Source organism: Macrobrachium rosenbergii, chromosome 2, assembly GCF_040412425.1.
Source record: "Macrobrachium rosenbergii isolate ZJJX-2024 chromosome 2, ASM4041242v1, whole genome shotgun sequence".
Lineage (NCBI taxonomy): Eukaryota > Metazoa > Arthropoda > Malacostraca > Decapoda > Palaemonidae > Macrobrachium > Macrobrachium rosenbergii.
In genome coordinates, this window is record NC_089742.1 from 72,356,250 (window position 1) to 72,377,685 (window position 21,436).

Below are 21,436 nucleotides of genomic sequence, written 5' to 3' on the forward strand. Positions count from 1 at the left end.
GATCCAAAGATACTCATCCAATCCTCGGGATGAAGGGGCTCCTAGTATTGATCATGAGGTTCCATCTTGAACTTTTCCCTTCCGACCAAGTTGTTCGACCTGTTGACGCCCAAGACGGGTCTCCAGCCTACTGTTTTGGGACTCAGAAACAATCTGTAGTAAAATCCCGGGAACACGGAGTCCAAGACCTGTTCCACTGCTCTCCGCCGAACATCTGAATTCGAGCAGACAAACAATTTTCTGTTTGACAGGAAGGCAGTTGGGAAACAAAAACAAAGGAGGAGACAGGAAGGGAATCAAGTAACTTCTCTCTAACAGTAGGAGGACCAAACGTCTGCCCTTCACTCTTTCCAGGCTTGTGCAAATGAAGCCTGGTTGCAAAGGAGTCTGAGATGAAAGGAGTCACTTATTACCTCTCTTGGAAGTGACATATCTCCTTCGGGAAAACTCTCTCGTGGTGCTGGTCCTGTGGTTGCTCCTATGGAAGCCCGCTTGTTAGGCAAATATTTAGCTTTCGCTTACTTTTGTATCATTGAGATCGGGTGCAATCGCTATGAAGGAGATGCAGTTTGAATGTCGATAACTTTAGTTTTGAGAAAACGATATTTTTTGCTTCGTGTATTTATTTGCTTGCTGTTACACAGTTTGATGTTTTTATGACATAATGAAAAGCCAAAATAGACCTGCAAAGTAATATAACTTCGCTTAAATGAAGCGAGTACAAACACGGGCTCAGGTTGGGTGCACAGCGACGCTTTCTTTAGTCAAACTCTGAGCTGCTACTGACTGACTGCCACTGACTGCCCGCGGCATTCCTGTCTTCTGATGCGCACTCAGGTCCACAGGTTGCCATAGATCGATTAGATATTATTATTTCATAGCTAAAAGGAAATTACCACCGATATACTGACAATATCATTACATTATACCTAAAAATGGTAATTTGACTATGATAGGGTTACTGTTTTGTTTATAACTCCTAACTGTGGCGTAACTTTGCAAATAAAACTTTCGAGAAGATAGTCAGATAAGGATACATAAGTAAAATATCCTAGAAAATTTTATTTCCGAATTTTTTCACAACGCCCTCAAGACAAAGACAACTGCGAAGGTGGAGAGAGGAGCCGAAGGTTGAAAAGTCTCAGAAACAGATCCTGAAGAAAAAGCTGTAGAGTCTGATAAACAAGAAGTAGGCAGGTGGGGCAAAGGCCAGACGAAGAGGGATGTTCTTCCGCAGCTACGGTCTTGGAGTGAGGCAGAAAGTAGTTCCACTGCCGACACGTAAGCGGAACCCCGCGAACGGCTAGAAGTCGCCAACTAGAGTACGGTGCATAGTAAACATAAAAATGTGGAACACTCCTACGGCTTAGCGGTCATCCTTGCGCAGGGGCCATGCTAATCTTCCTCTGTATTGTTCCACTTTAGTATATGTACTGCCGAAGCAAGTACTGGCTAATTTTAAGAAGGACATCAGATGTTGGAAGCGTTGTGCGGCGATGAACAACTGAGCGCGCCAACACAAGACTTGAAGCTATACGGCGGAGCGGAGCGCGGAGCGCCACGGGCGTGGACGCACGAGGCTCCGGCAAGTACTAGAAGAGAGTCACAGCGCATCGGGCGCCAGGCGGCCAGGCGCGCGCCGAGCTGCCAAGGTGAGGCGCGCGGAAGCGCGTGAGAAGCGCATCTAAGAGCAAGACGCGCCCTGGCGCGTAGACAAGAGAAAAGGCCAACACCTCAACTCGGGAAGACGAATAGGAAGCCACTAAACACTCTCTCTAGACGACAGACGAGTTCCAAACATCTAGCAGACGAGGAAGACGGGCTATGAGACGTAAGGTGAAAGTCTGTACCTCTTAACAGGCAGATTCGAATCTTGAAAGGTTCATGAGAGCATCCAGCTGTTGTTGCAAACCCAACAAAATCTTACGCTGGAGAAGCAACTCTCTCGGGAGAAGGGCTGAACCTGAGAGAAGGAAAGGGGCGACATCGGCATTCTTCCACAGGAAGAAGCCCAGCCCCGCCTTACGCACAGGCTGAGGAAGGCCATCATTCAAAACACTTTATTCTCTCTGCAGAGGAATATCCACGCAACTTTCGGGGAAGAGTACAACGCCTAGAGGAAGAGGACGGAAGGCCCTTCCTCTAAGCTTCTCTTAAGAGGGCGTAGAGTCCAACCGAGCTCCAACCCCGAGGCGGGAGGACGGTCGAGGACGAGAAGTTAAATTCTTCAGGATGCGTGCCTGAGCACGCATCCCTGGCAGCCTGGGTAGCGCCATCAGGACCTGCCGGCGGGACGCTGATCGGGTGGGAAGCCCCGTAACCCTCATGCGGCTTTCTCGACATGCCCCTCCTGGTCCTGGGAGTTCTATTGAGGTCCAGGCCCAGGAGGCACTTAGGCCGATCTGACGCCCCCTCCACAACACTAGCACTAGCACTAACACTAACACTATGCTTGGAATTGCATTCACTTAAGTTTCAAGATACCTTACTGACTCACACGAGCCAGGGAATTACCTTCTGCAGCAACAAACTACAGGGTTAGTACTAAAATTTACTACAGGGTTATTAGTGTGAGAAAACCCTGACTTGTCCATCTAAGGATGCACTCTAGAGGAAGATTTCTCAGCCTATCACGCTCCAATTTAAGCATATAGGCTTCATATTTCTTCCACTACCCTCAGACAATCCCAATACATTCATTACCGACATCATAGAGCATTGAACACCCTTACATATCAAACATAAAGAGTGAGGAACTATAAAAGTCTTCGATAGCCTCACCTTACATTCACCCAAGCTACAGACTCCAATAGCTAGAGTGTAAGACATCCAATTATAAGAAAAGTCAAAAGCAAAATCAAAACGGTCCACAAAGAGCGTATGCCAAGTCACAATCCAGTCTATCAAAAACAACCAAAATACTTAAGTGACAACAAATTTCGAAATCCAATGGCGGAGGAACTGACAACAAGTGCTGATACAGTCCGCGACAGAGAAAAATCTGAATAGAAATGAATGGTTCCTGATACCGCCCCAGCGGCGTGGAATGGGCATTAACCACTCGCCCGGCGCACTGCGCAGTCATGAAGTTTTGAAATTTGTCGACTTCGAGAATACAGCTATATATATATCTGGCAGGTAAGTCTATGAAAAATGGGTTTGTGTGATTGAATTTTTTGTTTTTTTATATTTAATTTTGAATTTTTTTGTTTTTTATATTTATTCGGTGTTATCTTTTTTTCTCTTTTTTATTTGCAGTTTGGTTGAGTGTGTCAGGAGTAGAGTGACTTGCTCCCCTGCAACCCAATGTGTAAGCGGCTTGAGAGGTTAGGATACTTCCTTAACAGAAGCTATTTGGGAGTAATTATCTATTGACAGGAACTGTGGTGAAAAGTAATTGTTGGAGTTGTTGGCCTACCTTGTGGCTATTGATTTGATCATGAACAATCTACTGTGTAATTTGGGGTTAATCTATGGTCGTAATTTTCTTATGAAGCTATTGCATTTATGTAATTTGCAATGTTTAAATGAACTGTTGTTTTTTGTGGTTTTGAAACTCCAATGTTTTTGCTAAAGTAGTGAAATGAAGAATGACTTTATGGAAAAGGGTGAGTTGTTGTTAGCTACATAAATATCATTCTTGTTAGCATAAAAATTAGGCAAAAGATATAGATTCCTAGGAAAAACAACCAAATACAGACTGCAAAAGCCTTAACACCTGGACTCAGTTAGAGACTTGAAGTGGTATAGCATTCTCATCAGCTACTCTGAGGTGCTAGAACCTACTATGAGGCCAACTTGATCTAAAACAGCAATTACAACATTCCAATTACCAATAATTTCTATTTAGATAAATTAATTTTCTAGCTTTTCCAATTTCAAAACTGAATAGATATTGTACTCACTTGAACAGTGAAGCTTGACAGGTGGGAGACTCAACTCTTTGGCAATGTCCACATTTTTTATTTTCAAAGCTTCATCAACCTGAAAAACAACAGTTTAACAAGAACAATAAGCTTGAACAATGCACTTACACAACTGGACACTGGGAACTAAAGGTAATAATCACCTGAATCAGAGAACACCCTTTACGACGGCATCAAGTTTATCAAATACTGTAACACGCCTGTACTGAACCATGACTGTGAAGTCACTCTGATAAACATTTCCAAATGTTAAAACAAAATATCTATCCTGCCTAGATACAAATAGGTAAATATATACTCCTAAAATTTTTTGTAAGATATTTCTTAAGATGCATCCTCTATACCTACCTCATTATACTACAACCCGCTTTACATTTCATCACAAAATATAGTCTTACAAAAGTGTAGTTCAAGAACTGAAGCATAAACAGAATTTCCCACCCTTGATACAAGAAACTTGCTTATTACACAACACTTAATGGTAACACCCTCCAAAGGATTTTGCAGTAATAAGGGCACAAAGATAATTAATATATATACATTAACATGGGAGTAAAATATATTCTATCAGCAAATGTTTTTCCAGTCCAGTTTTCAAAATGATGGCAAGTACAAAAATAAGTGGTCAGTTTATATCCATACGGATGGAAGTGGTTCATCAATGAAAATTTTTATAAGAATTCCCATAAGAAAATTATCCCCAAACTTATGGTTAAACACTGCAACTACTGTATAAAAAAGCTCCATAAATATTTTTTTTCTTTGAATGCAGCTGACTGCAGGCAGAAAATTTGAGAGAACCAGTCAAACAGCAGGCTTTCTCTATTCCAAACTTCCTATAGATTTTAAATTTTAGTGATATGAAGGTTCTTTTCTATATAAGTATGGCATTGTTTTCAATTGAACCCCACTGAATACAACAGTGTGAGCAAACTGAAAAGATATTTATTAATTGGCAATAAGAAATCAATATCATGTTATTTTTCATCATCATAAATTCTATAAATGGTAACGTAAATTATCAAATTACAAAAATAAATAATTATAACAAATAATCTCAACAAATTTAAGCATGTACAGTAAAACAAACATGTTCAATACATTCTAATTTTGGCATTTCTGTTTGATAAGAAACAACTTCTTAAACAATGCCCACTTTGTTGTTGATAATGCCGCTAATTTTGCCAGTCATGGGATGTCAGGTGTTCATAAACTACCCTGTTTAAGTAGTGAATATACAGTAATGGCACTGCTGGGGATTTCCATTTTTTTTGCTTTAACTCGTGCTTCATCTGGCTATCCAATCTTGCTTGCAGTTTTTTTTTTTTTGTCAATCAGCAAGCAAGGTGTTGGAGCCATTCCTCAGGTACAGACACCACCCATCATTTAACATCTCTCCTCCAAGTTACAAACATTCAGAGATACAAACAAATGGGACTGGAAATTAAAATTTTGTTGAGAGCCCCCTTTTGCCACCTCTAAGTTCAAATTTCGTTCTGCACACCAATTCTGCTTAGTTATACAATTATTGCTGCTACCCACACCGTTCAGCACTGTAGTGTACGCCAATCCACCGCCAAGACTTTTGTACTTGTGCCAGTGGTAAGATACACTGTTGTGCTCCAAGCTATTCCTGTGATTTTATCATGAACTATTTAGACCATCCTTTATCTACCATGGTTAATGGTAAGTGCAAGGCAAGTGAAGATACTGGCAGTGGTAAAAAGCGGCAAGCTATCTTCCATTTGGCGATTATAAAGAAACTAGATAGTGGTGAAAAAATGAAGGGCAGTGCGCATGTATAATATGAATCGTTCAACTGTTGGCACAATCTTTAAGAACAAGGAGTGAATTATGGAACATGCTAAAAGTGCCATGCCTATGCAGTCAACAATTATGAGCAACAGAGGGGGAAGCTGGTAGAAGAAACAGAAAAACTTCTTGGTATCTGGATGGAACACCAGAGACAGAGGTCTGCACCGGTTGGCCTCATGCTGATTCAGGAAAAGGCTAAAAGCTTTTTGATTGATTGTCACATAGCATGGTAGTATAGGTAAACATTTTCTGCAAGTTATGGATGATTCCATCGCTTTAAAAAATGTGCTCACTTGCATCAAATGTCCGTTAGTGGTGAGGCAGAGAACACTGACAAAGCAGCAGCAGAAAAATTTCCCAAGACTCTCAAAGTAATCATTGATAAGGAAGGTTATATTCCTCAGAAAGTTTTTAATATTGATGAGGCAGGCCTTTTCTAAAAAATAAAACATATATCAGCCATGAAGAGATGATGCCAGGATATATGGCTGTGAAGGAGGTGTTAACCTTACTGCTGGGGGGGCCATGTACTGGAAGACCTCTAAGCTAAAGCCACTCTTGGTGTACCATGCTGCAAATCCACAGACACTCAATAACATCACAGGGCTCTCTACCCGTAATCTGGATGTCCAATTACAAAGCCTGGGTGACTCTTGCTGTATTCGAGGACTGGATTCTCCATCACTTTGTTCCCCAAGTCAAGCTGTACTGTCGCAAGAATGGGATTCCTTTCAAGATTCTCTTAATCTTGGATAATGCCCCTAGGCACCCACAGCACTTGGATGATTTCCATCCAGATGTGAAAATTGTGTATTTAGCCCCTAACACAACTTCACTTCTTTAGCTGATGGATCACAGCAACCAAATTTAAGAAATATTACACTTGTCGTACCCACAGGCAAACATTGAAGGAAGTGAAATGACTGATGACCTTACGGACTTTTTTGGAAGGGATACAACTTTTATAACTGCATCAAGAATATTGATGCTACATGGTGTAAAGTAAGTTGGATCAACATGAACAGAGCATGGAAGGCTTTATGTCCATAATCTGTCAACAACTTCAGAGGATTTAATCAGGAAGAGGAGGCAAAAGCTATCTTGACTTAGAAGAAGAAAACTTTGAAAAGCTGTTTGAGTCTCCTTCAGAGGAGCTAACGAATGAAGATTTAATGGAGCTGGAAGAAATGTAAAGAACACGAGGAAGAAGAACCTCTTCCTTTAAAGAAGTTTGAGATGAAATTGATGGCCAAGGGGTTTCTTATAGAGAAAGTTTAACTATTTTTGAGAATCAGGACCCAAATCTTGAGAAATTCTCAAAAGTAGCAACAACCATCATCAATGCTATGCAATGTAATCGTCTCATATACGATGAAAAGAGAAGAAAATCAGGGCAAACTTCCTTAGACCAAGTTTTCAAACCAGTGCCTTTAACCTCATGAGCCTCCCCACCTCCACTGAGTGCTTCCTCCTCAGATGAAGGAGAAAGTGATGTCGAAGAAATCCTTGCCAAAATAGGGCACAGACGCTGGGATTTACTCACCGCCTTTAATTCCACACTGCCTCTCCTCCTTCCATCCATCACCTCAAGCTACTCTACACATTTCAAAGGTAAGAAAAAGAACTGTACTGTCATCACAATTCATTTAGGTTTTATGTATCATTCATATTAATAAAGTACTCTATAAAATACAGTACTGTGTGTACAGTGTATTGTGTTTTAGGATGAAAAACATACAGTACTGTACTGACTTTATATCATACTGTACTTAAATAGGCATGAAGAGGCTGGTAATGTACTTAAAATGTTAAAACCAGTTACTTAACAATTCAATATAAGGAACAGTCATCCGGAACGAACTTGTTTGTAAGTAGGGTTGTGCCTGTAATGTTGTGTAATTTTACAAAAGTAGTTTGCAAGACTGTGCATTCATACAGCAAAGAAGCCACTGCTTTGAAGATGCAAAGTACAGTGGTTCCTCGGTGTACAAATGATTTGTTATTCATATTTTCGTTATATGAAGTAAAATTTTTGAAAAATTCTGTTTCCAGATACGAGCTAAAAAGTCTATTTATGAGCTGTTTGGTGGAATCTCGCACGCAGCTGGCCGGGATTGTGGGGGGGCAAAAGGAACCCCTTGGTCCTGTATTATGGGAGAGGGCCATGTGGATGTATGGACGGAGGGATGAGAAGGCAATAAACAACAAGGATGATGGTTCTTTCTTTTTAAAATGTCAAAGTACATTTGAAAAGTCCTTAATTGACCTCATTTGCCTGGTGACCCTAACAATACAAATTCTGTTGATCTGAGCTAGTCTAAATCGTACCGTATGTTCGTGTTTGTGCTTGTGGCTGAGACTTTGCTTAACTTTACTGCCTCATATTTTTGCAATTATATTGTGATTAATAATCAGGAATAACAATGCCACATATGAAGAAGAAGCCTGTTAAGGAAGTGATGAAGAAAAAGAAGTCTTTAACTACTGAAGTTAAGAAAGAAATGACTGCCAGGCATGAAGCTGGCACACACCTGTCTGACTTAGCTCGAGAATATGGCAGATATATGTTGACGATATGTACTGTTCTAAAGAAGAAAGGAAATTAAGGTGCATTAGAATAGACACTGCAGTAGAGGAATAAGAATATCGCGAAGCAGTGTGGAAACGTGGAAAAATCTAAAGAAATTTGTAGAAACAAACAATCCAAGGTACACAGAAGCAGAACGCGGCACCAGTTTGTTTGAAGATGTGGGGACGAGTTATTTTTTGTACTAAAAAATTGCAAAACGCAAGTATCATTCGATAGGTATTTTACCGTAACAAAAAGAAGTGACTCGTAGTGAAAAAGAAAAATCAGCCGAGCCAGGTCCCAGTAGCACATCTGGGAAGTCTGTGGGATGTGAACCCCCATCTCCCACCCGATAACCCACCACCATCCCCTCCCTCACCTCTCTACTGCCTCACTAGTGCTGTCCCGAACACTCGCCGAGGCAAGACTCTTCTTTTATTGTTTATTGTTACTATGTTGAATTTGGATTTTTATATTGTATAATAATTTTTTAAAATTTATTCTTTATTTTATATGAATTGTTACTGCTTTACGACATACAGTATAGTAATGTTTTACTTCTTCCTCCTTCCCTCCCTCTTAACTAAACGCTCCCTCCCCTTATCTCAAGTCAGCTGTGAGTCATCTCTTATGTTATATTTTATTGTAAAATGTTTATTCTTTATTTATTTTGTTGTTATGGTTATCTACAACAATATATTGTGCATGCAATTTGAAAGAATTGTATTACAGAGGGTACAGAGGGTTGATATGGGGAAATTTTGACTGTGGACTAAATAATTGAATTCTATTATTCTTATGGAAATATTCAGATCGACAGGAATACTTCCTGGGTAGACATACAAACTGGAATTTGGAATTAATTAAATTTGTATACCGATGAGCTACTGTATTCACTGTAGTACTTAGGACAAAAATGATGATCACTGTACTTAGCTTTAAGCTGCAAATTCATTGGTGATAAAAAGTTTACATCACTTTCAAAATATATTACCAGGGGATCTGAATCAAACAGGTCAGCACAACTAAAGAAGTCAAAGGAGGTCCTTTGTCCTATTTCACTGGTTATCACTGATAGAAAAGCAGGGCCAAGTGTTGCAAAATGATGTCTTAGAGAGCACTAGACAGCCAGATATCCCTAGATACTGGCTCATCCTTTTTAATCATTCTCCACTGATCCCAATTCATTCACTTATGAGTATCCAATAGTAATCCCTTGATTATCCAGATCTTCATTATCTGACACTCAACATTACCAGGACCAGGGGCCAAAGACATATAATACAGTAAACCCCCCGTATTCGCGTTCTCATGGTTCGCGAACTCATGGATTCGCGGGTTTCTCTGTGGAACACATCTAGCCATCATTCACGGAAATCTACCCATTCGCGTATTTCTTGGTCAGAGAAATATCTACTAATTACTGTATTTTCTAAGTATAATTTTCATGAATAAATGCACTTTTTGTGATAAAACTATTAAAATACTCAGGTATAAGCATTTTTACAGGGTTTTTCTTGGTTTAAGCTACCAATATGGGCAGTTCTAAGTATTTTTAGAGTGGTTTTAGGCATTCATGGGATTTGACCTATTCATGGGACGTGATCCTGCGACTATATATCAATTCTAAAAATTGGAAAAAACTGTTCTTTAATGGTTGGAAATGCTGCACAGCCTAAGGAAATCTTGGTAACACTGCTCACACTCATAATAAGACTGAGAAATGGTTTGTGGGAGGCCAGAGAAGATTCCATGTTAGTGTCAGATGCCCAAGTGCCAAGGGGAGGAGGAGCAGTATGGATCATTTACTGACAGATCCAGTCAGAGAAAGGACTGTTTTGGAAGGTGGGTGAAGCAGGGGAAGCAGTTCCCTGTCTGGGAGGAGGTAGGTATGCATGGGACAGGTGGAGGGAGTCTTTTTTTTTTTATGTTTTTACATTTATGCTTTTCCACATTTTACTAAGGGATACGTGATACCATACTTGCAAAATACATCAAGCAATAAAAGTAAAAATAAGGAAGAGATAGTTTATATATATATATATATATATATATATATACATATATATATATATTATTATACATATATATATATATATATATATATATATATATATATATATATATATATATATATATATATATATATATTGTATATATATAATATATATATATATATATATTAATATATATATATATATATATTATTAGTTATTATTATATATAGCATATATACATATATTATTATATATATATATATAATATATATATATATAGTATATATATATATATATATATATATATATATATATATATATATATATATATATATATATATATATATATATATATATATGTATATATATATATATATATATATATATATATATATATATATATATATATATATATAGTATATATATATATATATACATATATATACATATATATATATATATATATATTATGGTAGTCCCTGGTTAACGGTGGCTCAGTTAACAGCGATCCGGGTTTTTAGGGCTTGTCTAGCGACAAAAATCGGCAATTTTCGGTGCCGAAAACGCTAATTCTCCGCTTATCGGTGCCAATAATTGGGTATTGGCGCCGATACATAGCAAACACAGGCGCCGACAACTGAAAATCGGCGCTTTTCGGCGCCAATAACCCCCAAAAATCGCCGATTTTCGGTTATCCTCACCCTCAGAAACGGAACCCAGCCGATAACCGGGGACTGCCTGTATGTATGTATGTATATATACATTACTCGACAAAACTTAGTCCACTCCTCACTAACTCAAAGATACAACATAACTAAACTACAAATAGGCTAATAACAACACAATTCTAAGTCTAAATTACTCATTGGGGGTATTCACTAATATTTAGTAGGACAACCCTTACGTTTAATCACCTCCTTCAGTCGTTTTGGTACAGACAAGGCCAAATTATGAAGCATTTCCTTCGGTATGTTGTTCCAAGATGCGCGGATTTCTGCCTCCAGCTTTGGAACAGACGACACATCTTTGTCTTGTAGATCCCTCTTTACGATCTCCCATAAGTTTTCTATTGGGCTAATGTCAGGGCTATTACCAGGCCAATCATTGATGAAGGGAACTTCGCAATCCTGAAGCCACTGGAGGACAGATTTAGCCAGGTGAGCCCTGGCACCATCCTGCTGAAAACATGTGGCACCCGTGATTCCTCAATGCATCAGGCAAAATGTCAGCACATCAACCCAAATAATTATACTGGTTAACTTTTTCATTCTTTTTAAAGACATGAAGCTTGGCTACACCCATGACCAGTAAAAGCCCTCAAACCATGAGAGAATCAGGGTGTTTGATAGTCCCTTCGAGGTACCTAGGTCAAGAGGGTCGCTCGATCTGCTAAAACATTACGACTTATTACAAGTGACCGTAAAGTCGATTCATCTGACCAAAGCAGGCTTGAACATTGAGACTCATCCCAAACGTTGTATTTCCGAGCAAATTTGACTCTTTATCCCTCTGTAACTTGGTCAAAATTGGCTTCTTTCGTGGACGGTGGCTTGTGTATCCGTAAGTGTTCATTGATACGCGCATTGACGGTCCAACTGGAAACATCACCAAGCAGTTGTGGTTGGATTCCTTCACTTCTGATGTCATGCGTGTATTAACCTCTAATTGACGCTTTAAAGAGTCATACTTCGATTAGAAGTCTCTTAGGCCTCCCAGAGCGCTTACTTGCTTAATGGTATATCGCCTCTCTTCCACCCTGGTGAAACTTGGCAACCTAGCTGCTTCAACAGATCGCCGCCACACCCACCTGAGCGGCGATTTCCTTCGCTTTAAGACCTGATTCCCCACGCACATATCTGTGCTATGATCTGTCTATTCAGATCCTTAAATTTCCCCATAGTAAGGTCACAGGGTCCCAGGATGTGACCTGGGTAGGCCAAAACTTCCGACGGAGCATGGAGCAAAATTCACGTGACTGATCGCCAGCCAAAACCTTACTTCTGTCTGCTTTCTTTAGCGAGCCATAAGCTCCTCCCCTTAGCTACTCTCAGTAAGCGGCCTAATGATTTGACAATTTTTTCTTGTACTTTGGTTCCTTCACCTAATATATATTTAGGCCACTCAACCGTGGCCGGACTAAAGTTTTGTCGAGTACTGTATATATATATATATATATATATATATATATATATATATATATATATATATATATATATATATATATATATATATATATATATATATATATATATATATATATATATATATATATATACTATATCTCCTTATTTTTGCTTTGTGCTTGATGTATGAAACATAAGTACAATATATATACAGTACTTATATATATATATATATATATATATATATATATATATATATATATATATATATATATATATATATATGTATGTGTATGTATGTATGTATGTATGTATGTATGTATGTATGTATGTATGTATATTATATTTTCATTTTTGCTTTGTGCTTGTTGTATTTTGTTATAAGTACAGTATATATACAGTACTGTGTATATATATATATATATATATATATATAATCATCAATAAGGGGATAAGGGGAAGCGGACACACACAGATGTACAAGCTGTCTTTATTTCAACGTTTCGTAATTGTCTATTTAATTACATCATAAGGGCTGTTAAAATGAAACATAAAATTCCTTGTAAAATTGTAAAAACTAAAAATTAATATTCTACAAAGGAGAAAATTATTCTACAAAATTTAAGAAATATATACAACATTAAAATTAAGGGAATGAATACAATTTAAAAAGTCTTTGCATTAAAATGAAAGGTAACAGAATATACAGCAGTGGAATAGAAAGAGAAACACAAGGATTAAACGACGACCTAGAGGAGGATGGGCAATAAAGTAAACATAAAACATAAATAGAAACAACACATCAAGACAAATGCAGAGGGGAGGAGGACGTATGTGTGTTTAACGATGGAACAAGTTGTTTAATAAAAAATTATTCTAAAATAACAAGGTCTTGAGGGTTGGTGTCATGGGCCAAAATGGAGAAGTCTTTATTATCGATATGTGTTTTACAAATTTTGGAGTGGTTTGTGTGTGTGTGTGTGGTAAAAGGAAAATAAAAAGGCCCATAAACACTATTTGAACGCTGCAACCATATTTGACAATTTTTCAGCCCTGTTCACTGGTGCAAAACATGGACAGATGAAATGTTACAAGGGTGGAGATATATCAAGCAAATGTAGGTGTGGCATAAGTCTCTCCCAATGTATGCGTGGGTGACTATTTCAAGGAGGAAATGAACAATTCTCTAGTGGTTTTTGGCCTCATTAACTCGTTTGGAGACATCTGGTGGTCGGTTCCCTGGAACACCTTCTCTTCAGAAGAGGTCTGAGGATTAAAGCGTTGATGTCAGTCCGATTTCCACAAGGTCCTCCTGGGAATAAGTTCATATTGTTGGTTTGACTGATGATAGCAGATTCCAGCATCTTTCTTTGTATGACAGCTACTTGAAAAACCAGTCCCACTCAACACCCAATTCTACGGAATGGCCTGTATCTCTATGTGTAGGAAAATCCCTAACTCTCTGAAGCATAACGTACTGATCTTTTGTGCTCTATTACCTTGCAGAGGGATTTAATTGGCTGCCCTATGTAAATCTCATTACAATTGCTGCACGGAATCTTGTAAACTCCGGCTTCTTCCCCTTTTTTATTTAAGTATACGTTAGTGAGTGAGCTCCCAATGGATTTGAGATAATGGAAAATAAAAGGATTGTTAGACCTGAGTTGTTCGGTGGCTTTTTGGATGTTTTCGTCGTACGGAAGCTTTATTTTGTTGTTAAAATCTATTTATCTGTTGTGAGGACCTGTAGCATGGCCTTATTCACTTAATAATAGCCTCTCGATAATGTGTGGTGTATAGGAGCAGTTGGGCGTTAGGTGTTGGCTGATCGTGGTTGAATTCTTTATTCAGGGTACCCATTTGAACATCCTAAGCCCTGAGGAATGTTGCACCCTACTATGATCTTTACGGAGATGTCATGGTAGCTTAAGAAATGTAGGAATGTAAGAAACAGCAAAAGTGGGTTTCTATATAGTGTGAACGACAATTGTTCTGTTCTCTTATGATCAGTACATCTAGGAACAATTTTCTGTCCTTTTCCCATTCCGCTTGAGTTTATGTCAAACGAAGGAATTTAGTCCGTTAAAAATTCATTAAAGTTTCAGTTATTGTCCCAGAAAGTAAAAATATCATCTATTTATCTAAGCCAGACTAGGCACGGGGCTTGACATACTACGTACTTCTGTTTCGAAATATTCCATGTACAAGTTTGTTACATAAGTATAGGACTGCCCATGCTACAGCCAAATTACTTTTTGTAAAAATTACCATTGAAAGAAAAACACGCTGTTAGTTACAAAGAGGTTGACAAGTTTTTGAGTTTTATCTATGCCAAGAGGAAAATGGTCTTCATATGGTTGTAACTTCCTCTCTTTAAAAAGACAACACGTCGCTTATCAGGACTTTGGTAACAATGACTATGTCTAGGCTGGAGCAAATTTGATGTTATTTGAGGGGATGTTTAAACTATTAAATTTTTGTATAAAATCCTCTGCATGTTTGACGTGGGAGGATGAGAAGGTTCCTAGAAAGGGTGATAACAGGTCTGCAAGCCATTTTGATAATTTACACATGAAAGATCCCCTGCTAGATATTATGCAGAGTAAAGGAATCCCATCTTTGTGTGTTTTCAGGAGGTTGTAAAAACAGGGAAGAGAGGGGTTGATTATCTTGAATGTCTCTAATAATTCTATGTTCTTATTGTCCCCTATGGTTCTGACTGATTTGTTAAATTTGGGCAGCAATATTTGTTGTGGGATCTTTCGTTAATTTATCATAGGTCTCCGCATCGTTTAGAAGTTCTTGAACTTTATTGATGTATGTCTCCTTATCTAAGAAAACTATTTTCTTGTCTTTGTCAGATTTTGTGATTATAATATCCCCCCTTCTTAAACTAACAAATGCATTTTGGAATCTTTTTGGAAGCGAATTTTTGTTGTTATTTTGCTCCAAGATCCCTCTTGCAAAGATTAATAGAGCACAAAAGATCAGTACGGTATGGTTTGGAGAGTTTGGGGATTTTCCTACATATCAGAGATACAGGCCATTCCATAAATTGGAGAGGGGCGGAACTGGTTTTCAAAAGTAGCTGTCTGTACAAAAGAAAGATGCTGGAATCTGCTATCATCAATCAAACCAACAATATGAACTTGTCAGGAGGACACTGGAAATTGGACAACATTGACGCTTTAATCCTCAGATCTCTTCTGAAGATGATGTTCCAGGGAACACGACCGCCAGACGTGTCGCCAAATGTATTTAATGAGGCCAAAAACCACTAGGGATTTGTTTATTTTCCCTCCTTCTTAGGAAACGGTCACCCGCATACCATTGGAGACTTAATACCACACCTACATATGCCACTGCCTGTACAATATATATATATATATATATATATATATATATATATATATATATATATATATATATATATATATATATATATATATATATATATATAAGATATAAAGAGAGAGAGAGAGAGAGAGAGAGAGAGAGAGAGAGAGAGAGAGAGAGAGAGAAACAAGCAACAAACAAGTTATCACTTACATTGAAGCCTATAACACACACACCTTTCCTTTTTATTTTTATTTTGTCCTGTCTTATATTTATTTTTACTGTATTTTCTCATTTTTTATTTTTACAACCCAAAAGATAAATGCAATCAATAACCCATAGTGCGTGCACAGGGTACATGTGTATGCAAATCTCTTTTACTTTGGGTGATGGCATCAAGACAAGTTATAAATAACACAACATATTGCCATCATCTACAAATTTGCATTTTAAATTTTTCAATGTACTGTAGTTTGATATGAAATATCTTCAGTGATAAAATATTCTCTTTCGTACTACAGCATTATGGTATCTGTCATAGTCATATTTAGGGACAACTAAACTTGTAATGAAAGGGTACTGTACAGCAAATCAAGCAGAGAAAACAAAAAAAGGCAACATATGATACTGTGCTATGAAACACACAAACACACACACACACACACACAAAGCAAAAGAGGTTGATAGAAAGAGCGAGCTTTTGCGATTGTTACTGGCTTAAAAGCATGACATCACTTGACATGTCATGAAACATGACAAATTTTTAATTACAGTAATTTATATTTTTCCTAACATGCAAACCTGAGGTCTTTACATATGGATAATTTTTGGCAAAGCTGGAAAGTCTGGCCATTCAACTTTTGCAAGGATGTTATAGTAACAGTTACCTATGGTAGGGGCAGAAATACAGCCCACCCAACCAGTATGCATTCAATCTCTTCAGTTTACCTTTTGGACCAGGTAAAAGAATGATGGGTGGTAAGAAGTGGGCCTTTTATGTATGGACCAGGTAAAAGAATGATGGGTGGTAAGAGGTGGGCCTTTTATGTAAAGACCTCTGGTTTATATGCTGGGAAAAATACAAATTAATTAAAAATTTGTCATTTGTTCCTACATGTATACAAACCCTTGGTCTTTACATATGGAGACTTACTACTGGAGGGAGGATTCCAAGTAATTCTCTAAACTGACTGGTAGTTCAGCACACCTGGTATTCTCTTCCAGGCCATGAAGGAGCAAAGGAAGGATACCGCACCTCTGATCTGTTGAACATGTGTGATGTTCTACTGCCAGACTTCTGGGCACTTCGAATCACAGGAAAAAGTATGAAAACCCTTGATTTGAAAGGTACGGATGAACCCACAATGTCGAAGACCATTTAGCTAAAAATAACCAACTGGCTTGCCCATAGTCAGTCCTCTCTCCTTGCTGGGGGAAGGTAGGAAATGCGTCTATTAATCCAAACAAAACTGGATTATAGATTGGATACTCAGTCATGCAGATCACTTGCCATGCACACCAGTCCAGCTCATGATGGCTTGTTCACTCTTCCTCTGTCCATTGGAAGAAGATGGAAAACAAGAGGAAAGTAAGAAGTCAGTCCCACCCACACCTTCTTCCTGTAGCCTAATCCCACCAAGTTCTTGAGGAACAGGGGATATTTCCTCATCTGTCCTCAGCCAAGAAAATCCAGAGGTGTTCTCGAATCCTTCTTGAGCTTAGAAGAGCTTCTACAGCAGTAGGAGTGATCAATAGTGGGGATTTAAACTTCAGAATATTACATGAATACTGTATTACTGAACTCGTGAATGAGATCAATAACCACTTCATAAGATGAAAGAAAATCTGAATCTCCAAATCTTCAATTTCCTATGGTGAATTTTGATTAGCTGCTATATATACATCATCAGTTTACTAGCATATGGCAAGTGTGTGGGTAGGCATACACTCATGTTTCTTTTAAGCTTTCTTGCTGTTGGAGGAAACATATACGTCATTGTAATTTTTTTTACTTTTAATGGAAGATAGACTTAGCCTCATAAACATATCTTTTGCTAATTGACTAAATCCACAAAGTACCGGTGCACTGTCACAAAAAGCAATTTTCCTTCTTTGTTCAGTACAGTCGTGCATAGTTAGTTGCTTGTTTGAATTGTTTGCGAGCACTGTGCTAACACAATGCAATTTCCTGAGCACGTGGCTTTCACTGCAGTGCCTGCAGTGTGTGTTATAGGCTTCTACGTAAGCGATCTCTCTCTCTCTCTCTCTCTCTCTTCTTTATTTTTGCTTTGTGCTGGATGCATTTCATTACAAGTTAAAGTACAGTACTGTAATATCCTTTAATAAAATGTGGAAAAAGCATAAACATGACATTTCTATGATAAAATAAAATAGTTTTATATATACTTACCCAGTAATTACTTAGCTAAGAGTTTCTACTCGACGGCAGCTTAAATTTTGAAAATCACGGTAGTGACACTCTTTTATGTAGGTAATTAGCCCCGCCCACTTTCAGGGTAAGAGAGGAACATCTCAACCAAAGGCTCAATTGTTTATGCTCAAAAGTCCATGCGAGGGTAGGAGGGTGGACTCCATCCGTAGATACTGCCTCTGGTTGGTATTCATCTTGACCTTGTAGCGGCATGGCGGTGTAGCCAGGATTGCCTCTACTGAAGTGGGTACTTTGCAGCAAAGGAGTAGTCTGATTGTTGACGAAGTATTAGCAGAAGCTTTTGTAACAAAGGATATTTCTGATTGCCAACAAAGCACACAACATTTGCCCCTTCCCAGGGTGCAGTACCATCAACATAACAACCAGAAAAAACACTGTCACCTACACCATACAATTAAAAAACACATATCCACCACCCAACACTAAAAACTGGTGGGCACTCCTGGTACACAGTACCCCTCAACACCCTAAGTCAAGGCGAAGAGACAAAATAAAGGAAGGGATGCTTCCTCCACTTCCTCACCGAACACTACGCCAGCCACAGACAAAGTTCCTAATATTAGTACTGCATTCTTCGTAGACTGTTTCTACATCTTGCAAGTAATGCATAAAGAACACTGACTTACATTGCCAGTATGTAGACTGCAGAATTTAAGAAAGGGAAAGATTACGTTTAAAAGCTACCGAGGTAGCAACTGCCCTCACATCATGGGCTCCCACCTTCAAGACAGGTAAGCTGTCCTCACCAATTTGGTAGTGCTTCCAAAATGAGGTCCCTCAAAATAACGAGAGTGCATTCTTAGACAATGGCCTAGACGGGTTCTTCACTGAACATCACAGGTTACTAGTTGGTCCCCTGATCTTCTTTCTCCTATGAAGATAATACAGTATCTAAGAGCCCTCACAGGGCAAAGGACTCACTCTCTCTTCTTCTGCCCAAAAATGTCCATTAAACTTTTAATGGTAAAAGAACGAGGCCAGAGTTGCACTGGTTTCTTATTCTTCACAAGAAAACTCAGAATGAGGGAACAAACTGCATCCCCTGGGAAAAACCGATTCTTTTATCCATCGCGTGGATTTCATTAACCCTTTTAGTTGTCGTTAGGGTCACCAGAAACAATGTCTTTTTAGTAAAGTCCCTCAGCGAGGAAGAATGCATGGGCTTGAACTCATGACCAATTTGAGGACTACGTCCAGGTCCCAGGGACAAGCCTCTTTCCTCTTATTCTTGGTCCTGTCAAAAGACTTAATCAGGTTGGAGAGGTTCTGGTTCGCTGATATGTCTAAATCTCTGTGCCTAAAAACGGAGCTGAGCATAGATCTATACCCTCTTATTGTTGATGAGGAGAGGCCTCTAGATCTTAAGTAAAGAAGAAAGTCTGCTACTTGAGCTAACGTGGTCTCAGAAGACAAGATGTTGCGTCTTTTACACCAGAGCCTAAAAACTGCTCATTTAACCTGGTAGATTCTGTCAGTAGACTTACGTCTACATCTAGTGATAGCTTCTGCCACAGCTCTAGAAAAGCCCTACAATCATATGAGTCTGCTGATAGTTGAAACCCTGTCAGGGCCAGAGAGGGTATGCCCTGATGGAATCTCCTGAAGTGGGGTTGTCTGAGCAGACTTAGAATGGAGGGAAGGAGTCTTGGGAAGTCCACAAGGAGTCCGAGAAGCTCTAGGAACCACTCTTTCTGCGGCCAAAATGTACCTACTAGGGTCATCTTGACCTTTTGGCAAGACTGAAATTTTCTGAGAATTTCGTTTATCATCCTGAACAGAGGGAAGGCATACAGATCCAGGTTGGACCAGTTGTGCATCATAGCATCTGTCGCCCAAGCTAGAGGGTCTGAAAACAGGGAGCAGAACAGAGAAAGACAATGGTTACTGGATGTTGCAAATAAGTCCAGTGCTGGCTCCCCCAACAGTTTCCATAGTTTGGAACAAACCCGCAGTCCAGAGTTCACTCTGTGGGGAGGATTTGCTTGTGGCGACTCAGCTTGTCCGCTATCACATTGCATTTCCCTTGAATGAAACAAGTAATCAACTGGGTCTGATTTTGGTCAGCCCAAAGCAGCAGATCCTTGGCTGTCTCGTACTGGGACAGAACGAATGGGTTCCCCCTTCAAGTCTGATATATGCCAGCGCTGTGGTGTTGTCCGCAGAGATCGCCACCTTTTTGTTGCGGACCTCCTCTGCAAAGTGTTGTAATCCTTAATGGACCGCTTTCAACGACTTCAAGTTGATATGCAGGTTTCTCTATTGTTGGGACCACACCCCAGAAACTTCTTTGCCCCCCAACAGAGCTCTCCAACCTAGATCCGACGCATCGGAAAAGTACTCTAGGTTGGGGTTCACAATGAAGAGAGACTTTCCCTCCTCCAACCTGTCTGCGGAGTTCCACCACCGCAGGTCTTCTTTGACCTCCTCCATTATCGGAAATATACAAAAGTCTTGATCTATTTTCCAATCCCAACTGACCTTTAGAAAACATTTCAGGGGTCTCATATGCAACCTTCCCAATTTCACGAATTGCTCCATGGAAGCCAGAGTGCCTAGTGGGCTCATCCACTGAGTGGCTGAACATGCTCTGAGCGAAAGGGAGAGATTGACTTTCTTCAGGCAGTCCTCTACTCTTCTGGAGGATGGAAAAGCCCGAAAACTCTGAGCATCTATCTTCATCCCCAGAAGAAGAATATGTTGAGGAGTCAGTTGGGATTTCTGTAGGTTTAGTAATAACCCCAGGTCTTGCGCCAACAGTATGGTTTACTTGGCGACTGGGACCAGCACTTGAGTAAAATCTTGTGGGGCTGTTGGCAGTCTGAAACACAAAGCCCAAAACTGAAAGATTTGGTTCCTGAACACAAACCTGAGGTACTTCCATGAGTCTTGATGTATGGGAATGTGGAAGTGTGTCTCTCATGTCAAGAGAGAACATCCAGTCCCCTTGATGAATGGATGCGAGGATGGAGTGGGTCGTTTCCATGTGGAACTTTGTTTTCTTTATGAAGAAGTTCAGGGCACTCACGTTGAGGACTGGTCTCCATCCTCTTGTGGCCTTGGGAATCACGAAGAGCCTGTTGTAAAAACCCCTTGCATTAAATATCTTCCACTATCTCTATCGCTCCTTTCTTGAGAAGGGAAGAGGCTTCCTCTGAGAGGACCGAAAAACTTCTCTGATCCGACGGAGTAGGCCGTCAATTCAATGGGAGTGCTGGCCA

General features: G+C 39.2%; 1 protein-coding gene and 1 non-coding gene across 2 annotated transcripts in view; both read right to left on the reverse strand.

Annotated features, from left to right (window-relative positions):
- The window catches only part of IscU (Iron-sulfur cluster assembly enzyme), a 49,386-nt gene that overhangs the window by 9,792 nt on the left and 18,158 nt on the right, over positions 1–21,436 (reverse strand). Inside the window, exon 3 of the mRNA XM_067120759.1 lies at positions 3,906–3,984. Coding sequence (XP_066976860.1) covers positions 3,906–3,984 — 79 coding nt within the window. The remainder of the gene's footprint in view (positions 1–3,905; positions 3,985–21,436) is intronic.
- On the reverse strand, positions 1,343–1,449 carry LOC136850179 (U6 spliceosomal RNA). The gene has a single exon (XR_010856572.1). It is a non-coding gene; the product is annotated as a U6 spliceosomal RNA (small nuclear RNA).